Source organism: Schistocerca gregaria, chromosome 5, assembly GCF_023897955.1.
Source record: "Schistocerca gregaria isolate iqSchGreg1 chromosome 5, iqSchGreg1.2, whole genome shotgun sequence".
Classification (NCBI taxonomy): Eukaryota; Metazoa; Arthropoda; class Insecta; order Orthoptera; family Acrididae; genus Schistocerca; species Schistocerca gregaria.
In genome coordinates, this window is record NC_064924.1 from 131761208 (window position 1) to 131779198 (window position 17991).

At 45.1% G+C, this 17991-nt stretch overlaps 1 protein-coding gene across 1 annotated transcript in view; it reads left to right on the forward strand.

The window, feature by feature from the left end:
- LOC126273259 (sodium/hydrogen exchanger 9B2-like) overlaps window positions 1-17991 on the forward strand; it is a 113048-nt gene that overhangs the window by 52151 nt on the left and 42906 nt on the right. Inside the window, exon 7 of the mRNA XM_049976804.1 lies at window positions 4319-4425. Within this exon, the coding sequence (XP_049832761.1) occupies window positions 4319-4425 (107 nt within the window). The remainder of the gene's footprint in view (window positions 1-4318; window positions 4426-17991) is intronic.

Genomic DNA, 17991 nt, shown 5'->3' on the forward strand with positions numbered 1-17991 from the left:
AATTGAGATCCACGAAAAAAAAGTGGGTAAGGCAACAGACCGCTGTGTGAAAGGTCGTAGGTTCCCATACCGCTGGGTACGAAAAAAAAAATTTTCCACTTTCTGTTCGTAGCGCATTCTGAGACTCCGTTAATCGTCGAAGTTAAGCATTTTTCTGAAATATTCGTTGTTACTTACACCTAAGAGCATGCTTTGCTCAGTAATGAGTATCTTCGATTTCGTAATTTCCATATGTTTAACAAATGAAAGATGAAATTGCTGTGCATGAACCAACTGACAGTGACTTTTGTAATTTTTCTTGTTACAAATAATTCACCATTTTTTTCTGAAATATAGCGATTTCCGAGTGTGTGGTCTGACAGGAATCTAAGAGCACAACTTAAAAAATGTCAGGATCGCAGGATTCGAACCTGCGACCGTAGCAGCAGTGCGGTTCCGGACTGAAGCGCATAGAATCGCTTTTTTTATTTAGATCTCTTTTTGTTCTTTTCGATCGTTGTTCTGCTTGGGGCAGACGTCGTGAGACATCCGTTTAAGTTCGTTGTCGATCGATGAACTCAGTTTTTTTTATTGCAGAGGGCAGCTAACCCTCCTACCGAACACGCTGAGCTACCGTGCCGGCGGCCGTTCGGCCACAGCTGTCTGCGACGTGTGCTTGTTGCCGTACGTATATCTCCCATGTTTTTTCCGTATTAGTGAAAGTTTGTAAATGGTTAACCATTTTACAACACTTACCACCAGATTTTCAACGTCGTCGTCCATGCACTCATGTCACAATTATCGTTATCCACAATGAAGAATATTGTATACCAATAATCAATAATTACAACGCTTTTTAAGTGATAGACCTCCTAACGAAAATCTGTAGATTCAAACCGTACAGTGCAATTGTCAACGAAGTTAAGAACGGCTATGCTAGTTAGTTTGAGAAACAAGAGTCTGGTAAGGAGAAATGACTGCAAGTAGAAAAGGAAAAGTGCTTTCATCGCAATGGAATAACAAAAAAACTACCCACAGTGGTGGTATGCAAATATACACTGAAGAGGGAAAGAAACTGGTACACCTGTTTAATATCGTGTATGGCCCCCATGATCACGCAATGTGCCGAAACACGACCTGGCATGCACTCGTGTAGTCTGAATTAGTGCTGGAGGGAACTGACTCCATGAATCCTGTAGGGCTGTCCATAAGTCTCTGATTACGAGGGGGTGGAGATCTCTTCTGAAGAGCACGTTGCAAGGCATCCCAGATATGCTCAATGATGTTCATGTCTGTGGACTTTGGAGGCCAGCGGAAGTGTTTAAGCTCAGAAGGGTATTCCTGGAGCCACTCTGTAGCAATTCTAGATGTGTGGGGTGTCGTGTTGTCTTGCTGGAATTGCCGAAATCTGTCGGAATGCACAGTGGAGATGAATGGATACAGGTGATCAGACAGGATGCTTATGTACGTGTCACCTGTCGGAGACGTATCTAGACTATCAGGGGTTCCATATCACTCAAACTGCACACGCCTCATACTATTACAGAGCCTCCACCAGCTTCATCAGTCCCCTGTTGACACGCAGGGTCCACGGATTCATGAGGTTGTCTGAATACCCGTAAACGTCCATCCACTCGATACAACATTAAACGAGACTCGTTCGACCAGGCAACATGTTTCCAGTCATCAGTACTCCAATGTCGGTGTTGACGGGCCGAGGCGAGGCTTCGTGTCGTGCAGTAATCAAGAGGAGACGAGTCGGCGTTCGGCTCCGAAAGCCCATATCGATGATTTTTCGTTGAATGGTTCGCGCGCTGACAATTGTTGATGACCCAACATTGAAATCTGCAGCAATTTGCACGTCTGTCACACTGAATGGTTCTCTTCAGTCGTCGTTGATCCCGTTTCTGCAGGATCTTTTTCCGGCCGTAGCGATATCGAAGATTTGATGTTCTACCGGATTCCTGACATTCTCGGTACACCCGTGCGATGGTCGTACGGGAAAATACCCTTTTCATCGCTACCCCGGAGATGCTGTGTCCCATCGCTCGTGCGCCGACTATAACACCAAGTTCAAACTGACTTAAATCTTGATAACCTGCAGTAACCGATCTAACAACTGCGCCACACACTTGTTGTCTTATACAGGCGTGGTCGACTGCAGCGCAGTATTCTGCCTGTTTACATATCTCTGTATTTGAATATGCATGCCTATGCCAGTTTCTTTGGCTCTTCAGTGTATAACTAAAACAACTAATTGAGCTGTGCGTGGCTTGTGTTCCCGCCATCATCTATATTACACCCTGCTTTTAACGTACTTCCACCTCACTACGTTAACTTAAATTACTAATGTCACTGAGTTGCTGCTCTGTCTGACCGTCACCGGCGCTAGCAGCGCGTATCGATATATCTCCTCCCGTAGTATCTTTGCTCGACTGCTGTTACTTCCCGGTCCTTGTCTGTCGTAAGGGAGTTCAGGTCGTGAGTTCGGGTCTGCCAGTCAGTTGGAACGCGTCTGGGTGTTCCAGTACGGCACTAGTGCAGTCGTTTTGCAGCAGTGAGGTCTACGTCAACATGGCTCGCCCGACCATTGCGCCACTTGAATCAGGCCACGGTCTTGATTAATCGTCGGTCGGTCGTCCTAATGGGCGACGTGTTTTGGCTCGCCGATCGTTCATGAGTCGGCTGTGTGTGTGTGCATCGACTCCCAACTTGTCTTCGTGTGTGCTTAGTTACTGTTGGATATCGTTCAGGTCTTCGTGCAAGTGTTTGTCAGGTTGTGTCTGTAGTTGGTGTTGTTTCCACTGACGAAAAGTTTAGATGTTGTCGACATTCTGAGCGGAGTCGTTCAGTTGCGGAGAATTTATCTCCGCGCGCTGCAGTCGGCTGGGTCCGCTGGCGGTCCCTGCGCAGTGTCGGAGCGTTTGTGGAGCAGTCCGATCGCTACGAGCTTTGTGGTTCACCGACGCAGGACGTCATGTTTGAGTAGTGGTTTCAACTACCCAAGCCACGTCCATTCATGATGTGTGGTTCGTTTCGGTGGTTCGTTGTTGGGGAGGTTTTCCTGTGAGCAACACCGAGTGTTTCTATTGCTGAAATTCAGCCGCTATGCTGTGCAATTAACTATATAGGTTGACTACAATTCGAGTGTACTACCGGAATTTTCTGCCTTGTGGCCGTTAGTGTTCCGGTTACCTTCCCTGGCCACTAACATAATTTCAGGCAGCCTCCTTTCCTCACCTGCTGTCGCTGTCCAACATGGTGTGTAGTTTTGACACGTAATAAATATTTCATTGTGGATAATCACGTTCGTAACCTTTTGTGTTTGAGTTCTTATGTACTGATTGGTGGCAACCAAGTTGTTGTGTCGGTCGGTCCGTGGCTGTCCCCTGGTTGGGTTCTGACGGATCAAGTGTAGCTGGGCTCACCACCTGTCTAACCAAAGTGAAAGAGGGCAGACCGACCTCCCTGGAGGCTTCTGAGTGCCGTTTTCCTTATTGTCGTTCTCACCGGTGTTTAGTTGTCTGTTTATAGTCTATCATAGCCAATAATTAAAAGATTCTTGTTTCTACTGGACTTTATGTATTTTTTGGAAAATCTATTGTGGACCTTAAGCCGCTTAAAACCTCATTCTTGAAATTACCCTTTAAGCGAAACATTGCGGCCTTCTGCCTTAAAAGATTATGGTAATATTTTTAAAAATGTTGTAATTTAATTGTGGCTCTCAGCCGTTGTATTGCACCTTGCATATGTTTGTTCTATCCACTTTTGCCACGAGGCTTCCACCCTAGCTGCGATACCATATATATTTTAATTATTTTATTTGGCCCTTTCCACAGTCCTAATCACTTGTTCTGTCCTGTGGGTTAAGCGGGCGTGTGACTAATTTTCATATGCTATAATTTCTCTAATGGGTTTGAAACTGACAACGAGGCAGATGGATAGCCAGTTGGTGGGATCTGATTTCCATTGCAGATGAAACAGATATAAGTGTTTTGTTTGTCCCTCCCAGACGTCAAAACAACTTTTCCTTTATTTTATGAGGTTTCGGGATTGCAGCCGGATTATGTCGACTTCTTGCCACAGTACTTCGGCTGGCAACCTTCCAGCCATCTTCAGGTGAGTATCCCTGGCGGACACTCACCTGAAGATGGCTGGACGGTTGCCAGCAGAAATATTGTGGCAAGAAGTCGACATAATACTGCTACAATCCCGACCGAAACCTCATAGAATATTCGGTACACTGGGAAAACTTCAAGAATCACAGTTTTTCCTTTCTTACATGACATTCGTCGGACTGTATTCTGCCAAGTACAGGTGGACTTACGCCGTGTTGCAGGTGGTCTGGCGTTCCGCATCACACAGGGCCCCGCCTCCATCCTCGGTGGTGTCGGCTTCGGCGTGCTGTGGGGGCTGCTGGCCCGGTGGGTTCCAGAGAAGGATGACGTGAGTACCACATGTACCTGTAGCTGCTGTCACACATATACTGGGTGGCTACCCACACGCCCACTGCGGACTGTAATTATCGTTGTTGTTGTTGTTGTTGTGGTCTTCAGTCCTGAGACCAGTTTGAGGCAGTTCTCCATGCTACTCTATCCTGTGCAAGCTTCATCTCCCAGTACCTACTGCAACCTACATCCTTCTGAATCTGCTTACTGTATTCATCTCTTTGTCTCCCTCTACGATTTTTACCCTCCACGCTGCACTCCAATACTAAATTGGTGATCCCTTGATGCCTGAGAATATGTCCGATCAACATATCCCTTCTTCTAGTCAACTTGTGCCACAAATTTCTCTTCTCCCCTATTCTATTCAGTACCTCCTCATCAATTATGTGATCTACCCACCTAATCTTCAGCATTTTTCCGCAGGAGCACATTTCGAAAGCTTCTATTCTCTTCTTGTCTAAACTATTTATCGTCCACGTTTCACTTCCATACATGGCTACACTCCATGCAAATACAGAAACGACTTCCTGACACTTAAAACTATACTCGATGATAACAAACTTCTCTTCTTCAGAAACGCTTTGCTTGCCATTACGTCTACATTATCGTATGGCAGCGAAACTTGGGAGATATGGTAATGCACAACCGATGTACGCTAGAAAAAAAGTTAGTTCCAATTTAGGCCACCAGGCGCAAATCTGGCGCTGTACAGCATATCGTCGACGTCTCCGGTGCTCATACTCAGCAAACTATGTGACATGTGGTTCATAATAAAATCAACATAATGCCTGTGTCACTCGCTTGACGCTTTTTCCCCACATCCCGTTCCTAATAAACTATACATGGAAACATTTCTATACGTCTTCTTCTTGCATTCACGACACGGTATCTGCATCTGATGGCCAAGATCGAAAATAATTTTTTTTTCCAGCGTAAATCGGTTTCTCGGCGTGTTAGAATATCTGTCAAATCCGCTGCCATACGAAAATTACAACCCACAGTGCTTCTCTGTGAGTAACTGCAGATACATAGCTTAGGCATTACGTGAATGTCTGTAGCATTTGGTAAAAGAACGACATGGAAAAAAAAACGATAGACCGAGGAATTGTGGAGGGTGTCTTGAGGAAGTCACGCTCTGAAACGTCATCCGATACACTGATGAGCGCATAACATATACGGGTTAAGTTCAGCAGACTGCAGGTGCAGACCCCATCCGCGTATTGTTCACTCACAAGAGTAAACTCTCCATCGCTCCCCGTCCCCCCTCCGCCCGTCTCAGATTTTGTTGTAAGATAGCCCAGTGGATAGCCCTCAAAAACTAAACACAGATCAAGCATGAAGCCAGGAAGAAGGTGTACTAAACTGCAAAAAAAGGAAAATATAGGTAGAAACAGTGAACAATCCAAGAAAAAGAACTGTAATAAACAGCAGCCCGAAACAGCAGCGGCGTCGTGGTAAAGTGGTCATGGTGTAGAACTGCTAACCGGGCGAGCCGTGTTCGAAATTTCTTCGTGCTTTTTTTTTTATTATTCACAACATTATGAACTGGCCATGCGCTCATTGAAATGTTTGTTCTCGTTCTGTAGTCTTGCCAGTTGTCATACTATACATTGGTTGTAGAATATGAGTCATACGGTAAGAATACATTACCGTTGCAAGTAAATATAATGAACTGGGAGCGCAGGCGGGATACCACATAGGTCTTGCAGAAATGAAAACAACAAATAAACGGGTATGAACAGCGTTACAACAAAGGAATTCAAGAGACAAGACTTCCAAACGAAACGACACTTCAAAAACATTAAAAACGTTTTGACAGAGCACAGAAAAACCGTGTGATTGTGAAACTGTTCCGTTCATTTGTCGTAGCTTATGTGACAAACTATTGTGTGTTCATAATTTTGTTGGGAGTGATCACATTCATATTCATACGTACACCTTAATCGGGCAAAGAGACATATCTCACTCACTTACTAGTCGTACAAATTAGGTGCATCGATAAGAGTTTCCTGTCATACGACACACGTACTGTCACTAATGCCGTGTATGACACACCAGACGTGTTTTCCGGTGGAGGATTTGGTTGACTTGTCACCTTGTCATCAAACATTTGCGTTTCCCATTCGAAATCCAGTTCCTTTTGGCTGCACACAAAGTAGTTGTGCAGATTGAGCCCTCATTATTCCTTACAGCTCGCTGTTAGAAACGCCGTTACACCATGATACAGGCACAAATTTTAATAAAACGAACAGAGAAAAAAATAAAGAAAAGGGCACAAGTTAGGCTTAAACACTTCTCGCCCGCTTGGTAGTCCAATCCCGTAATCAGTTAACCACGACTCTACTTTGCTTTCTGATTGCTCTCTATTGTTCTTCTTGTGCATGGACCGTTCACTGCTTCTACTTCTATTTTTTGTTTCAGTCTAGTTCACCTACTTCCCGTTTTTATGCTTGACCGGTGTTCAGCTTTTTTTAACGAGCTGTCCACAACTGACCACTAAATCTGAGGGAGATGCGATGGGGAATTTATCCTGTCATCTGCACTGTGCGAGTGAGGGAGAGAGGGAGGAAAGGAAGGAGAGAGAGACAGAGAGAGACAGAGAGAGACAGAGAGAGACAGAGACAGAGACCGCATACGGTTAGCGGAAGTTGAGCAAGATGACCGTTACTGCGTCGTCTAATTACACACCGCCTAATTACACATCGCAGGGAAGTGAGACACAACCGTTTGGAAAATGTGTTACGGGGAACGAATGCCTGTCACTACATTTCCCCGCACGGATGCAGTGCTCCAATTAACACCTGTCACTGGACCACCACTTCGGCAGCAAACGTGGGTTGAAACGCTGTCACTTCTGCCGTGACTGCGCTGTTTGGTCTCTGCAGTGATATGCCACGTGTGGACGCATTAGACGCCGCGAATGTCGCCAAGTCTGTTCGCAGGAATTAATGCAGTTAATCAGCGTCACATCTCAACGTCTGCTGCTGGAAGGGTGCCCTAGTAGCAGGCATTATTCACTGTAGCGTTGTTGGGTGACATTTCCAGAAATGGGTTTCCACTCTCAATTTGTCCCTCAAGATGTCTTCTGAAGGCTCTCGTCGTTTGCTGGTGTATTTTTGCGAGGCCTTCTGAGGCGAGTAAAATCACATGTGAAAATATGTCACATTGACCAGGATTTTTTTAAAAGTTTTTTTTAAACAAATGGTTCAAATGGCTCTGAGCACTATGGGACTTAACATCTAAGGTCATCAGTCCCCTAGAACTTAGAACTACTTGAACATAACTAACCTCATGACATCACACACATCCATGCCCGAGGCAGGTTTCGAACCTGCGATCGTAGCAGTTGCCCTGTTCGGACCTGAAGCGCCTAGAACCGCTCGGCTCTGAGCACTATGGGACTTAACATCTATGATCATCAGTCCCCTAGAACTTAGAACTACTTAAACCTACCTAACCTAAGGACGTCACACAACACCCAGTCATCAAGAGGCAGAGAAAATCCCTGACCCCGCCGGGAATCGAACCCGGGAACCGCTCTGCCACAGCGGCCCGCACTAGGTAACATTGGTCAAATTAGGAGAAAAGTTTCCATAGCGATACATTCAGAAACCAGTAACTGTTGACATCGGAGCAAATCTGTTATGTAGAAGCAGACACTATAGGCATTGCTGCATATGTTCAGCACTCATTCTACCACATACTTCAGCCCTTCTACGCAGTGAACCATGCACTCTTTGAAATACACCCCACCTTGGTCGAACTGCATCACATGGGCTGCTCACAGGCTCCTAACGACGCACTTTGTAAATTGTTTGAGCGTACACCAACGGCTTTAATGCTCGTTTCACACTGGGACACTGGTGACGGTCGCCAGTGATGGTCACCGGTGACTGTGGTAAACACTCCTGGCTCACTTGTGTCCGACACCGCAGGTGTTGCCAACTGATTAGTTAGTGGAATGGACTCGTACAGGGGTAGCAACTAAATTTTGCTAGCCCTTTATGGTCCGAAAAATAAAGTATTTAATTTGAAAAAAAGAACATACAACTTACAAATTTTGATTTTCTCATACGAGCTCGTCTCATTGAAATCAGGCACAAAATTCGTTATAATTTCTTGCCACGCATTCGTTTTCATCACTTTGTTGCTATAGTCATCGCTTTTCACATCCCAAATAGCTGGACGACTTTCTACCTCACTTACGAAATCTTTAGTGTCAATAAAATCTAAACTCATGGTTACAATATAAGGTACAATGAAAGTTTCGCGTCAGTGTCTCAGAAATGACTGCCTGTCGGTTGCTAAATCTGCAGCTCTGTGTCTGTGATCTGTGTTGCAGTGTGAACGCTCCAGTTGAAACTAATGCGTGTCTGGCGGTGACTGCTGCAAATACAGTGACCCTGTCCGTCACACGTGGTGAGGGTGAGTCACTGCTGCGTCACAGTGGCTGGGTGAGGCGGTGTAGTGTCCTGGTGTGAGTGCTCCAGTTCAGACGAATGTTTCTCTGTCGGTGACCGTCGCTGGTGACCTTCACCAGTGTCCCAGTGTGAAATGAGCCTAAATGTACCCATAGCCAGAAATCATAGCCAATAGCGAGGTCATGCCACCAATCCTCACTGATCACTCCATCGGCCATGAAACGTTGAGATAAGATCCTGTCTCACGATCTATACAAAATAGGTTCATACCTTGTCATGTATAAACCAGGCACTGTCTTTCTGCTAGTGTAGAGTTGTCCAATAGCGCTGGTAATTCATCGTGCGGAACAGCAGCTGTTAATGTGGTAAAGCGCATAGCCCCGTGAGTGTGTCACAGGAAGTTCCTGGGCAGCGAGCCTCATGTCACACCTCCATGATTGCTCGAGAATTTTCTCTGCCCACATGCGCGCTTCTTGTGGAACCTGCTTCATCTGCAAATAAAATGCAGGCTGTGAGCTGAGGATCTACAGCAATCTTTTGTATGAGCCATTTACAGAACTTTAATCAGGCAGTGTGGTCTCTTGGGTGAAGAGCTTGGATGAATTGCATATGGTAGGGATAAAACAACACTGCCCATGCAGAACAGACCACTACAGTGTGTAAGTTTGATGTGATCCACGTCGGCTCGAAGTGGCAAAAATTGATGTCCAGGTAGAATAACAGCTTCTTTGGAATGAAAGAAACTTAAATTCTCCTTCTGAAAAGCGAAACGCCCCATCGCAACCCCCTCAGATTTAGTGTTTCAAATGGCTCTGAGCACTATGGAACTTAACATCTGAGGTCATCAGTCCCGTAGACTTGGAACTACTTAAGCCTAACTAAACTAAGGACACCACACTCATCCATGCTCGAGGCAGGAGTCGAACCTGCGACCGTAGCGGTCGCGAGATTCCAGACTAAAACGCCTAGAACCGCTCGGTCACAGCGGCCGGCCTCAGATTTATTGGTAAGATTGCCCAGTGAATAGTCAGTCAAAAACTGAACACCGATCAAGCATGAACACGAAGAAGTTATACTAAAGAGTGAAAAAAAAATCGAACTAATGAACGGCGCGAGAACAAGGCGTGCAATAAACGGCACAGTGGAACAGCACCGGTGTCGTGGGTTTAGTGCCGGCACGGTAGCTCAGCGTGTTCGGTCAGTGGTTAGCTGCCCTCTGTAATAAAAAACTGAACCAACGGTTTAACACTGAACTCGAACGGGTGTCCTGGGACATCCCCACCGAACAAATGCAACGAACAACATCGAACAAAAAAAAGTGGTTACGGTGTTAAGACTGCCAAGAAAACTGGCCGTGTGCAAAACTCGCTCGTATCTCTTTTATTCTTTCTTTCTTTTTCTTTTCCTTTTTTTTAACATCACTACAAACTGTCCGTCCGGCCTTTGAAATATTTGTTTTCGTTCTGTCGTCTTGGCAATTGTCATACGATACATTGGTTATAGAATACGAGTCATGTGTAAGAATACGTTACCGTCACAAGTAAATGAGATGAATAGTGAGAGCAGGCCACATACCACATAGACGTCTGACAGAAATGAAAATAATAAATAAACGGGTGTAAACTGTGTTACAACAAAGGAATTCAAGAGTCGAGACTTCGAAAACGGAACACAACTTCGGAGACATTCAAACATATGTTCTGACAGATCAGAGAAACTGTGTGATTGTGTAACTGTTGCGTTCATTTATCGCGGCCTATGTGACAAACTACTATGTTTTTATCATTTTCATACAAGTTATTACATTCACAATCACACGAACACCTAAATCGGGCGAGGAGGCATATCTGTCTCACTCACTCACTCACTCACCAGGCGTACAAGGTAGGTGCGTCGATAAGAGATTACTGTCATATGACACACGTACTCTCACTAATGCCGTGCCGGCCGGAATGGCCGAGCGGTTCTAGGCGCTACAGTTTGGAAGCGCGCAACCGCTACGGTCGAAGGTTCGAATCCTGCCTCGGGCGTGGATGTGTGTGATGTCTTTAGGTTAGTTAGGTTTGGGTAGTTCTAGGTTCTAGGGGACTGATGACCACAGCAGTTAAGTCCCATAGTGCTCAGAGCCATTTGAACCATTTGAATAAGTGCCGTGAAGGACACCAGACGTGTTTTCTGGTGGAGGATTCGGTTGACTAGTCGCCTTGTTGTCAAACGTTTGCGGTTCCCATTCGAAAGCACACTTCCTATCGGCTGCTAATATAGTAGTTGCGCGGAGTGAACTGTCATTATGTGGTTCAAATGGCTGTGAGCACTATGGGACTTAACTGCTGAGGTCATCAGTCCCCTAGAACTTAGAACTACTTAAACCTAACTAACCTAAGGACATCACACACATCCATGCCCGAGGCAGGATTCAAACCTGCAACCTTAGCGGTCGCGCGCTTCCAGACTGTAGCGCCTAGAACCGCTCGGTCACTCAGGCCGACCAGCGCCGAATGAACTGCCATTATAGGTCCCTGCCTTGCACCTCGCTGTTGCAAACGGACGTGACACCAAGACACCGACAAAAATTTGAATAAAGGAAACAACGAAAAAAAAAGTGCGAGGGGGCCGGCCGCTGTGGCCGAGCGGTTCTAGGCGCTTCAGTCTGGAACAGCGCGGCCGCTACGCTCGCAGCTCGAATCCTGCCTATGGCATGGATGTGTGTGATGTCCTTAGGTTAGTTAGGTTTAAGTAGTTCTGAGTTCTAGGGGACTGATGACGTCAGATGTTAAGTCCCATAGCGCTCAGAGCCATTTGAACCTTTTTGGTGCGATGCCGGTTTGTATTCCTCTTGCCCGCTTGGTAGTCTAACACGCTAACCGCATAACCATGACGTCATTTTACTACACTTCTTGTTGTTGGACCGTTGCCTGTTTCTATTTTGCTTTTCTTTTTTTCACGGTCCAGTACACCCTCTTCCTGTTTTTATGCTTGATCTGTGTTTAATTTTTGAAGGGCTATCCACTGGATCCTCTTACCACTAAATGTGAGGGGAGTGGTATGGGGAGTTTCCATTGTGAGCAGCGAAATAGAGACTTAATTGTGAATTCTCTTTGAAGTGAATAAGGAAAACAAGTCCAGTGGACTCTCAGCGGCGGAAGACTATAACACCACAGTTCTGGAGCGCCTCAATGCGGAGACAACGTCTTGTTGTTAGCAAGGTCGCACCTCCACATAACATTGAAGGTGAGAATCGGATGTCAGTAGACTGCCTGGCATCGGACAATAGGCCATTGAAGGTTTCAGGACGAACTGTCATCAGTAGACCTCGGAGCGGTTGGCGTTGTTGTCCAGAGAACTCGTCCGTTGAGAGCTCGATGTGTACTGCCATTCCGTGGTTGTGCGCGGGCATAAATAAGAAGAATCATTTAAAAACCTAGTAACTGCAGCCGAGGACAAAATACCGTTTAATGCGTTTTCACCCCAACTGTGGTATGCTCTTTAACGCTGTGGACTCAGATAGGGTCATTTCGTGTTCTTTCCCATAGTAATTTAGTGTTGAGAAATGTGGATTGCATCAAATCTTATTATGTACACCACAGCCGACGGTTCAAAATGTATTATGTTCAAAGCAATTTTTCCCAATCTGCGTTATTAGATCTCTCTTTTGCTTGCTGCTTCCACCTTTTTCAATTTATTTCGCAGTGTGATGTTGACGACGTGACCATAAAGAGGCCGAATTTAGTATTATATATTAATACTTTCAGCTGCTGACGGGCGTTGGAATATATCAACGGAGACAGATGAAAATGTGTGCCTCGACTGAGACTCGAACCCGAGATCTCGTACCTTCGTTGCAGGTGCTCTACCCATCTCAGCCACCGAGGGCACAGAGAATATTGCGACTGCAGGGACTATCTCGCGCATGCCATGTCCATATACTACATTCATAGTGTCCCTGCACAACACACTCATTACTCGTGGAAGATATTCTTACCAAGTCCTATAAGAGTTCGGGTAATATGTGTGCATCTGCACAGAAGAAGAAGAAGGTCATGGCCGGTATTGCCAGAACTATACAGTTATACTATGTCCCAAAGAACAGATTCAATATCCATATAAGTATATAGTTCTGGCAATACCGGCCATGAACTTTTTCTGTGCAGATGCACACATATTACCCGAACTCTTGTCGGATTTGGTAAGAATGTCTTTCACGAGTAATGAGCGTGTTGGGGTGGGACACTACGAATGTAGTGTGTGGACATACAAGGTGAGATTGTTGGTCTCGCGGGAGGCTTGCGCGATATAGTCCCTGCAGTCGCACTATCCTGTATGCCCTCGGTGGCCCGGATGGATAGAGCGTCTGCCATGTAAGCAGGAGATCCCGGGTTCGAGTCCCTGTCAGGGGCACACATTTTCACCTGACCCTGTTGAGATATATATATATATATATATATATATATATATATATATATATCAACGCCCGTCAGCAGCAGAAAGTATTAATATATAATTATAATTTCGTTCTAGGTGTCTCCAGGGTAGCAATGGTGTCTGTTCTTTCAGACATATAACTATATAATAGAGGGCAGTTTACCCGTGGAAGAGCTATCGCAAGAAAGTGGAGTGTGAATTAGGGCTGCGAACGCTAAAAAGATAGCGTGAAAGGAAGCTCAGTAAGTGATAACATCTGATCTATTTTACGAATGGACATTTTCAGTGAAATTTGTAATGTCGGTGCATTGATGTCTTATTCGCGTGGGAAAGATAGCATAATGTATTTCCTATACTTTGATTGAGCTTTACTATCTGTAATTATGGCGCGAGGAGCCGCATTTCGTTTTAGGTACTTCAACCGTGATCTACATGTAAGTACACTTGTGTCCAAAATTAAAGCAACAAACCTCTGTTTCCCCGTCCTGAGTCCAGTTCACGATATAATCATACAAACCGTCAACAGATGTTCATATTATCGTGTCCTGCACGGAAGATGGCACTCTGGTCAACGGACAACCACGCCAGCGATAACGTCAGGGCACCTACCAAACGGAATAGTGTTTGCCGGGCAGTTTCACATTCGCAATCACTGTGTACACAATGATAATTAACTGAAACACTCAGCTGCCGACAGGTGTTGTCGATATACCTCCATGAGGACAGCTGAAAATGTGTGCCCGGCCGGGACTCGAACTCTGGATCTCCTGCTTACATGGCAGGTATATCAACAGATGAAGAGCGCGAGTGCAGAGACTTATCCGTTGCACGCTTCCCGTGAGACCCACATTCCCAACTATCCACAATCTACATACGTAATGTTCCTAATACGTGTTTGCCTATCCACTCATTACTCGCGCCAACTAAGGTGACGATTCCCATAAGAGATCGGGCAACCTGTGCACATCCACACAGACGGTCAGTGGCCGTGTAGCCTTTAACGATATGTGAAGATAGTAACTGGTCCCGAAAGAACAGATACCATTGATGACCGTGCAGCTACTCTAGAATAAATGATAATTAAAGGTTACCCGGCCATTGACCTTCGTCTGTGCGAATGCGCACAGGTTGCCCGAACTCTTACGGGATCGTCACCTTAGTTGGCGCGAGTAATGAGTGGATGTGCAAATATCTTTTAGGAACATTACGTATGTGGATTGTGGACAGTTGTGAATGTAGGTCTCACGGGAAGCGTGCAAGGGTTAAGTCCCTGCAGTCGCGCTATTCATCTGTGTCCTCGGTGTCTCAGATGGATAGAGCGTCTGCCATGTAAGCAGGAGATCCCGGGTTCGAACCCCGGGCGGGGCACAGATTTTCAGCTGTCCTCATCAAGGTATATCAACAGCACCTGAGGGTTTCAATTAATTATCATTTATTCTAGAGTAGCTGCACGGTCATCAGTAGTATCTGTTCTTTCGGGAACAGTTACTATCTTCATTTACTGTGTACACAGTCGCAGCGGTGCAGTATGGCACACACAAGACGCCTAGCAGGCTCTCTGGGGTGGAGGACAATGGGAAGAATGGAAGCAGGACAGTGGAAAACTGATGTAGCCCCATGGTTTAATGTGAATCATTCTGTTGTTTTTAGATGTGGCGACAGTTTATAGAGATCGAAACTGTTTTATGAAGGCTACGGCAGGGCCGACCACGTGTAACGTCAGAAAGAGCGAACCATTATTTGGCTCCAAAGACACGAAGGTACTTCCTTAGTGCTGCGCTGCAGGTGGCATCTGACCTCCCAGCATGTTGTATCGAGGAAAACGGCGTACAGAAGGCCTCGACAGAATGGCCATTATTGTCGGAATCCTGCTGCATGGCTGCCTCATGACGCGTTTCCACGGAAGGGAACGTCTAGAGTGCAGCCGTCACCATGCCACCTGGACAGTCGAACAGTGAACCAGTGTTCTTCTCACAGATGAGTCCCAACTGGGGCTGGACAGTGATTCTCGACGGATTCGCATCTGGAGGGGATGTGGAATACGATTTCGGGTTCAAAATGGATCAAATGGCTCTGAGCACTATGGGACTTGACATATGTGGTCATCAGTCACCTAGAACTTACAACTACTTAAACCTAACTAACCTAAGGACATCACACACATCCATGCCCGAGGCAAGATTCGAACCTGCGACCGTAGCAGTCGCGCGGTTCTTGACTGAGCGCCTAGAACCGCTAGACCACCGCGGCCGGATGCGATTTCGGGTCCCAACCATTGTGGAAAGAAACTGATATCGAGGATGACCCCTAGTGGCGTGGGCAGGGACTATGTTGATTACTCGAACACTTCTTCATGAAATTGTACGGTTAAATAAGCAAGGTTTAACTGTTGTCAGATTTGGAGACAACTTGAAAAAGGCTGATAGTTTGCAGTTTCATGTTTCGCCACTAAATATCGATGGAAGGTCAGCTGAAACTGATTGGCCGACTCACGAAGATAGTGACTGCGACTGTTTGCTCCAGGAAGAAGGGATAAGTACAGGACTGTAACACATCGATCTACCGACAAGAACACGTTAATAAATTTATTTTCTTCCGTGACCAGCTGTGTGCAACAATAAAATAACAAAAATTTGAAATAAAAGTTTCAAATGATTTTTTTATCAATCCTGGGACTAGTTTGATGCGATCCGCCACGAATTCCTCTCCTGTGCCAACCTCTTCATCTCAGAGTAGCACTTGCAACCTTCGTCCTCAATTATTTGCTGGATGTATTCCAAGCTCTGTCTTCCTCTACGGTTTTTACCCTTTACAGGTCCCTCTAGTGGATGTCACCCCCTGAGGTCTTAACAGAAGTCCTGTCATCGTGTCCCTTCTCCTTGTCAGCGTTTTCCACATATTCCTTTGGTCTCCGATCCTGTGCAGAACCTCCTCACTCCTTACTTTATCAGGCCACCTAATTTTCAACATACGTCTGTAGTACCTTCTCAAGTGCTTCGGATTCTCTTCTGTTTCGGTTTTCCCACAGCCTATGTGTCACTACCATAAATGCTGTGCTCCATATGTGCATTCTCAGAAATCCATATTTTTTACTCGTTATACTGTTAATTGCATTCAGCAGATCATGTAATTCTTCTTCACTTTTGATGAGATCAACACGAATAAGTTCAAAACGTATTATGTGCAATTTCAAAATTAAAATGGCCCTTTCATGCACTGGGAAGTGATTCTAATCGTGACTGATTTTGGAACTAATCTAAATACCTATGTCCTGCCTACGAGGATTTTTACATATTTCATTTGGTGAGGAAGAGAAATATTATTTTTACCTTTGGTAAAATTATGATCTGTGCACTTCATACGATTTGAAACAATGCTCCTCAAATACCGTCACGGAGCACGGATTCAGTTACTTGCGTGTGGAGCACATGGCGTCGTGGAGGAAAGACAATGGAGATCACTCAGTTACATTTGCACCTGCATAGGTGGAACGGCAAACAGAAATAGCTCGAAAACACGCCCACAGTGAATTCTTCGCACCTCGTGTTTTCTTTAACGCTAGTAAGTTAGGGAACTGGATTGTGTTTTTCAGAATGCGACACTTCACAACATGATTTCCTCTTTAAATGTATCCCGACAAAACAGAAATAAGTTTTTTCTCTCCGTGGAATGTCCTGCTGTGGGCTGTGTGCAGTCAAGACCACTTAAAATGCTACGTCTGCACTCCATTCCGGATGTTCTAATTTTCGTTCCTGCACTCCTTTGTCGTTCATAAATTCTCCAATCGTGACTTTTAAATCGAAAAATCGTTCCAGATCAGCCCCTTGACTGGACCAACATACTTTCCAGTAATATACATAGTGGCGACATAAAGCTGGCCAATGCGCTGAAAGGAATATGACTGAAGAAAATCTACGTCCACCATCGCTTTCTTACATTTTTTGTACAGTTTAATTATTAACTATGTAATTAACAGTTTAAGGAACAGATTTACTTTTATTAGTTTAATAAGCATATTTTAGAAAGGAATTTAAACTCTATGTTCGAAATGTTCACCGCCAACATCCAAGCGAAGTTGTGCTCGTCGAAGCATGTTAAGGAAAACACTTTTCAGTACTCTTTGAGGAATGTTCGAAATTTATTCACATATGTTGTTTTTAACGTGTCAAGTGTTCTGGGATTGTTGCGGTAGACTCCAGCCTTTAGAAATCCCTAGAGGTAAAAGTCACATAATGACAAATCGGGAGAGCGGGGTGGCCACAAGCCCTTACTAATGTTCCTCTCTTCTGTAAAATCAGTGTGTATATGAGCTAAGGACAAATCCGACGTATAAGAAGTTGCCCCATTTTGCTGTAAATATGCACAACATTTTTCGTTTGGAGTTAACACAGCCGAAAATTCATAATAGAGTTGCAAGTAAACATGTGTGTTGGCAGATTCATTGAAGAACAATGGCCTGCTAATTCTGTTACCAGATACAGCAAACCGTACACCAATTTTTAAATCGTGTAACGGCTTTTGCAGTATGCCATGGGGATTTTCTGTAGCCCAGTGTCTTGTGTTTTGTGAATTAACGTAACCCGATGGATGAAAACAAGCTTCATCCGCCAAAAAAAGGAGGAACGGATCAAGATGTCCCCCAGCGACATTTTCCAGCAACCAATTACAGTAATGTGTGTAGTTACCCCGGTCCGCTTCTTTTATTTGCTGAACAACACTCT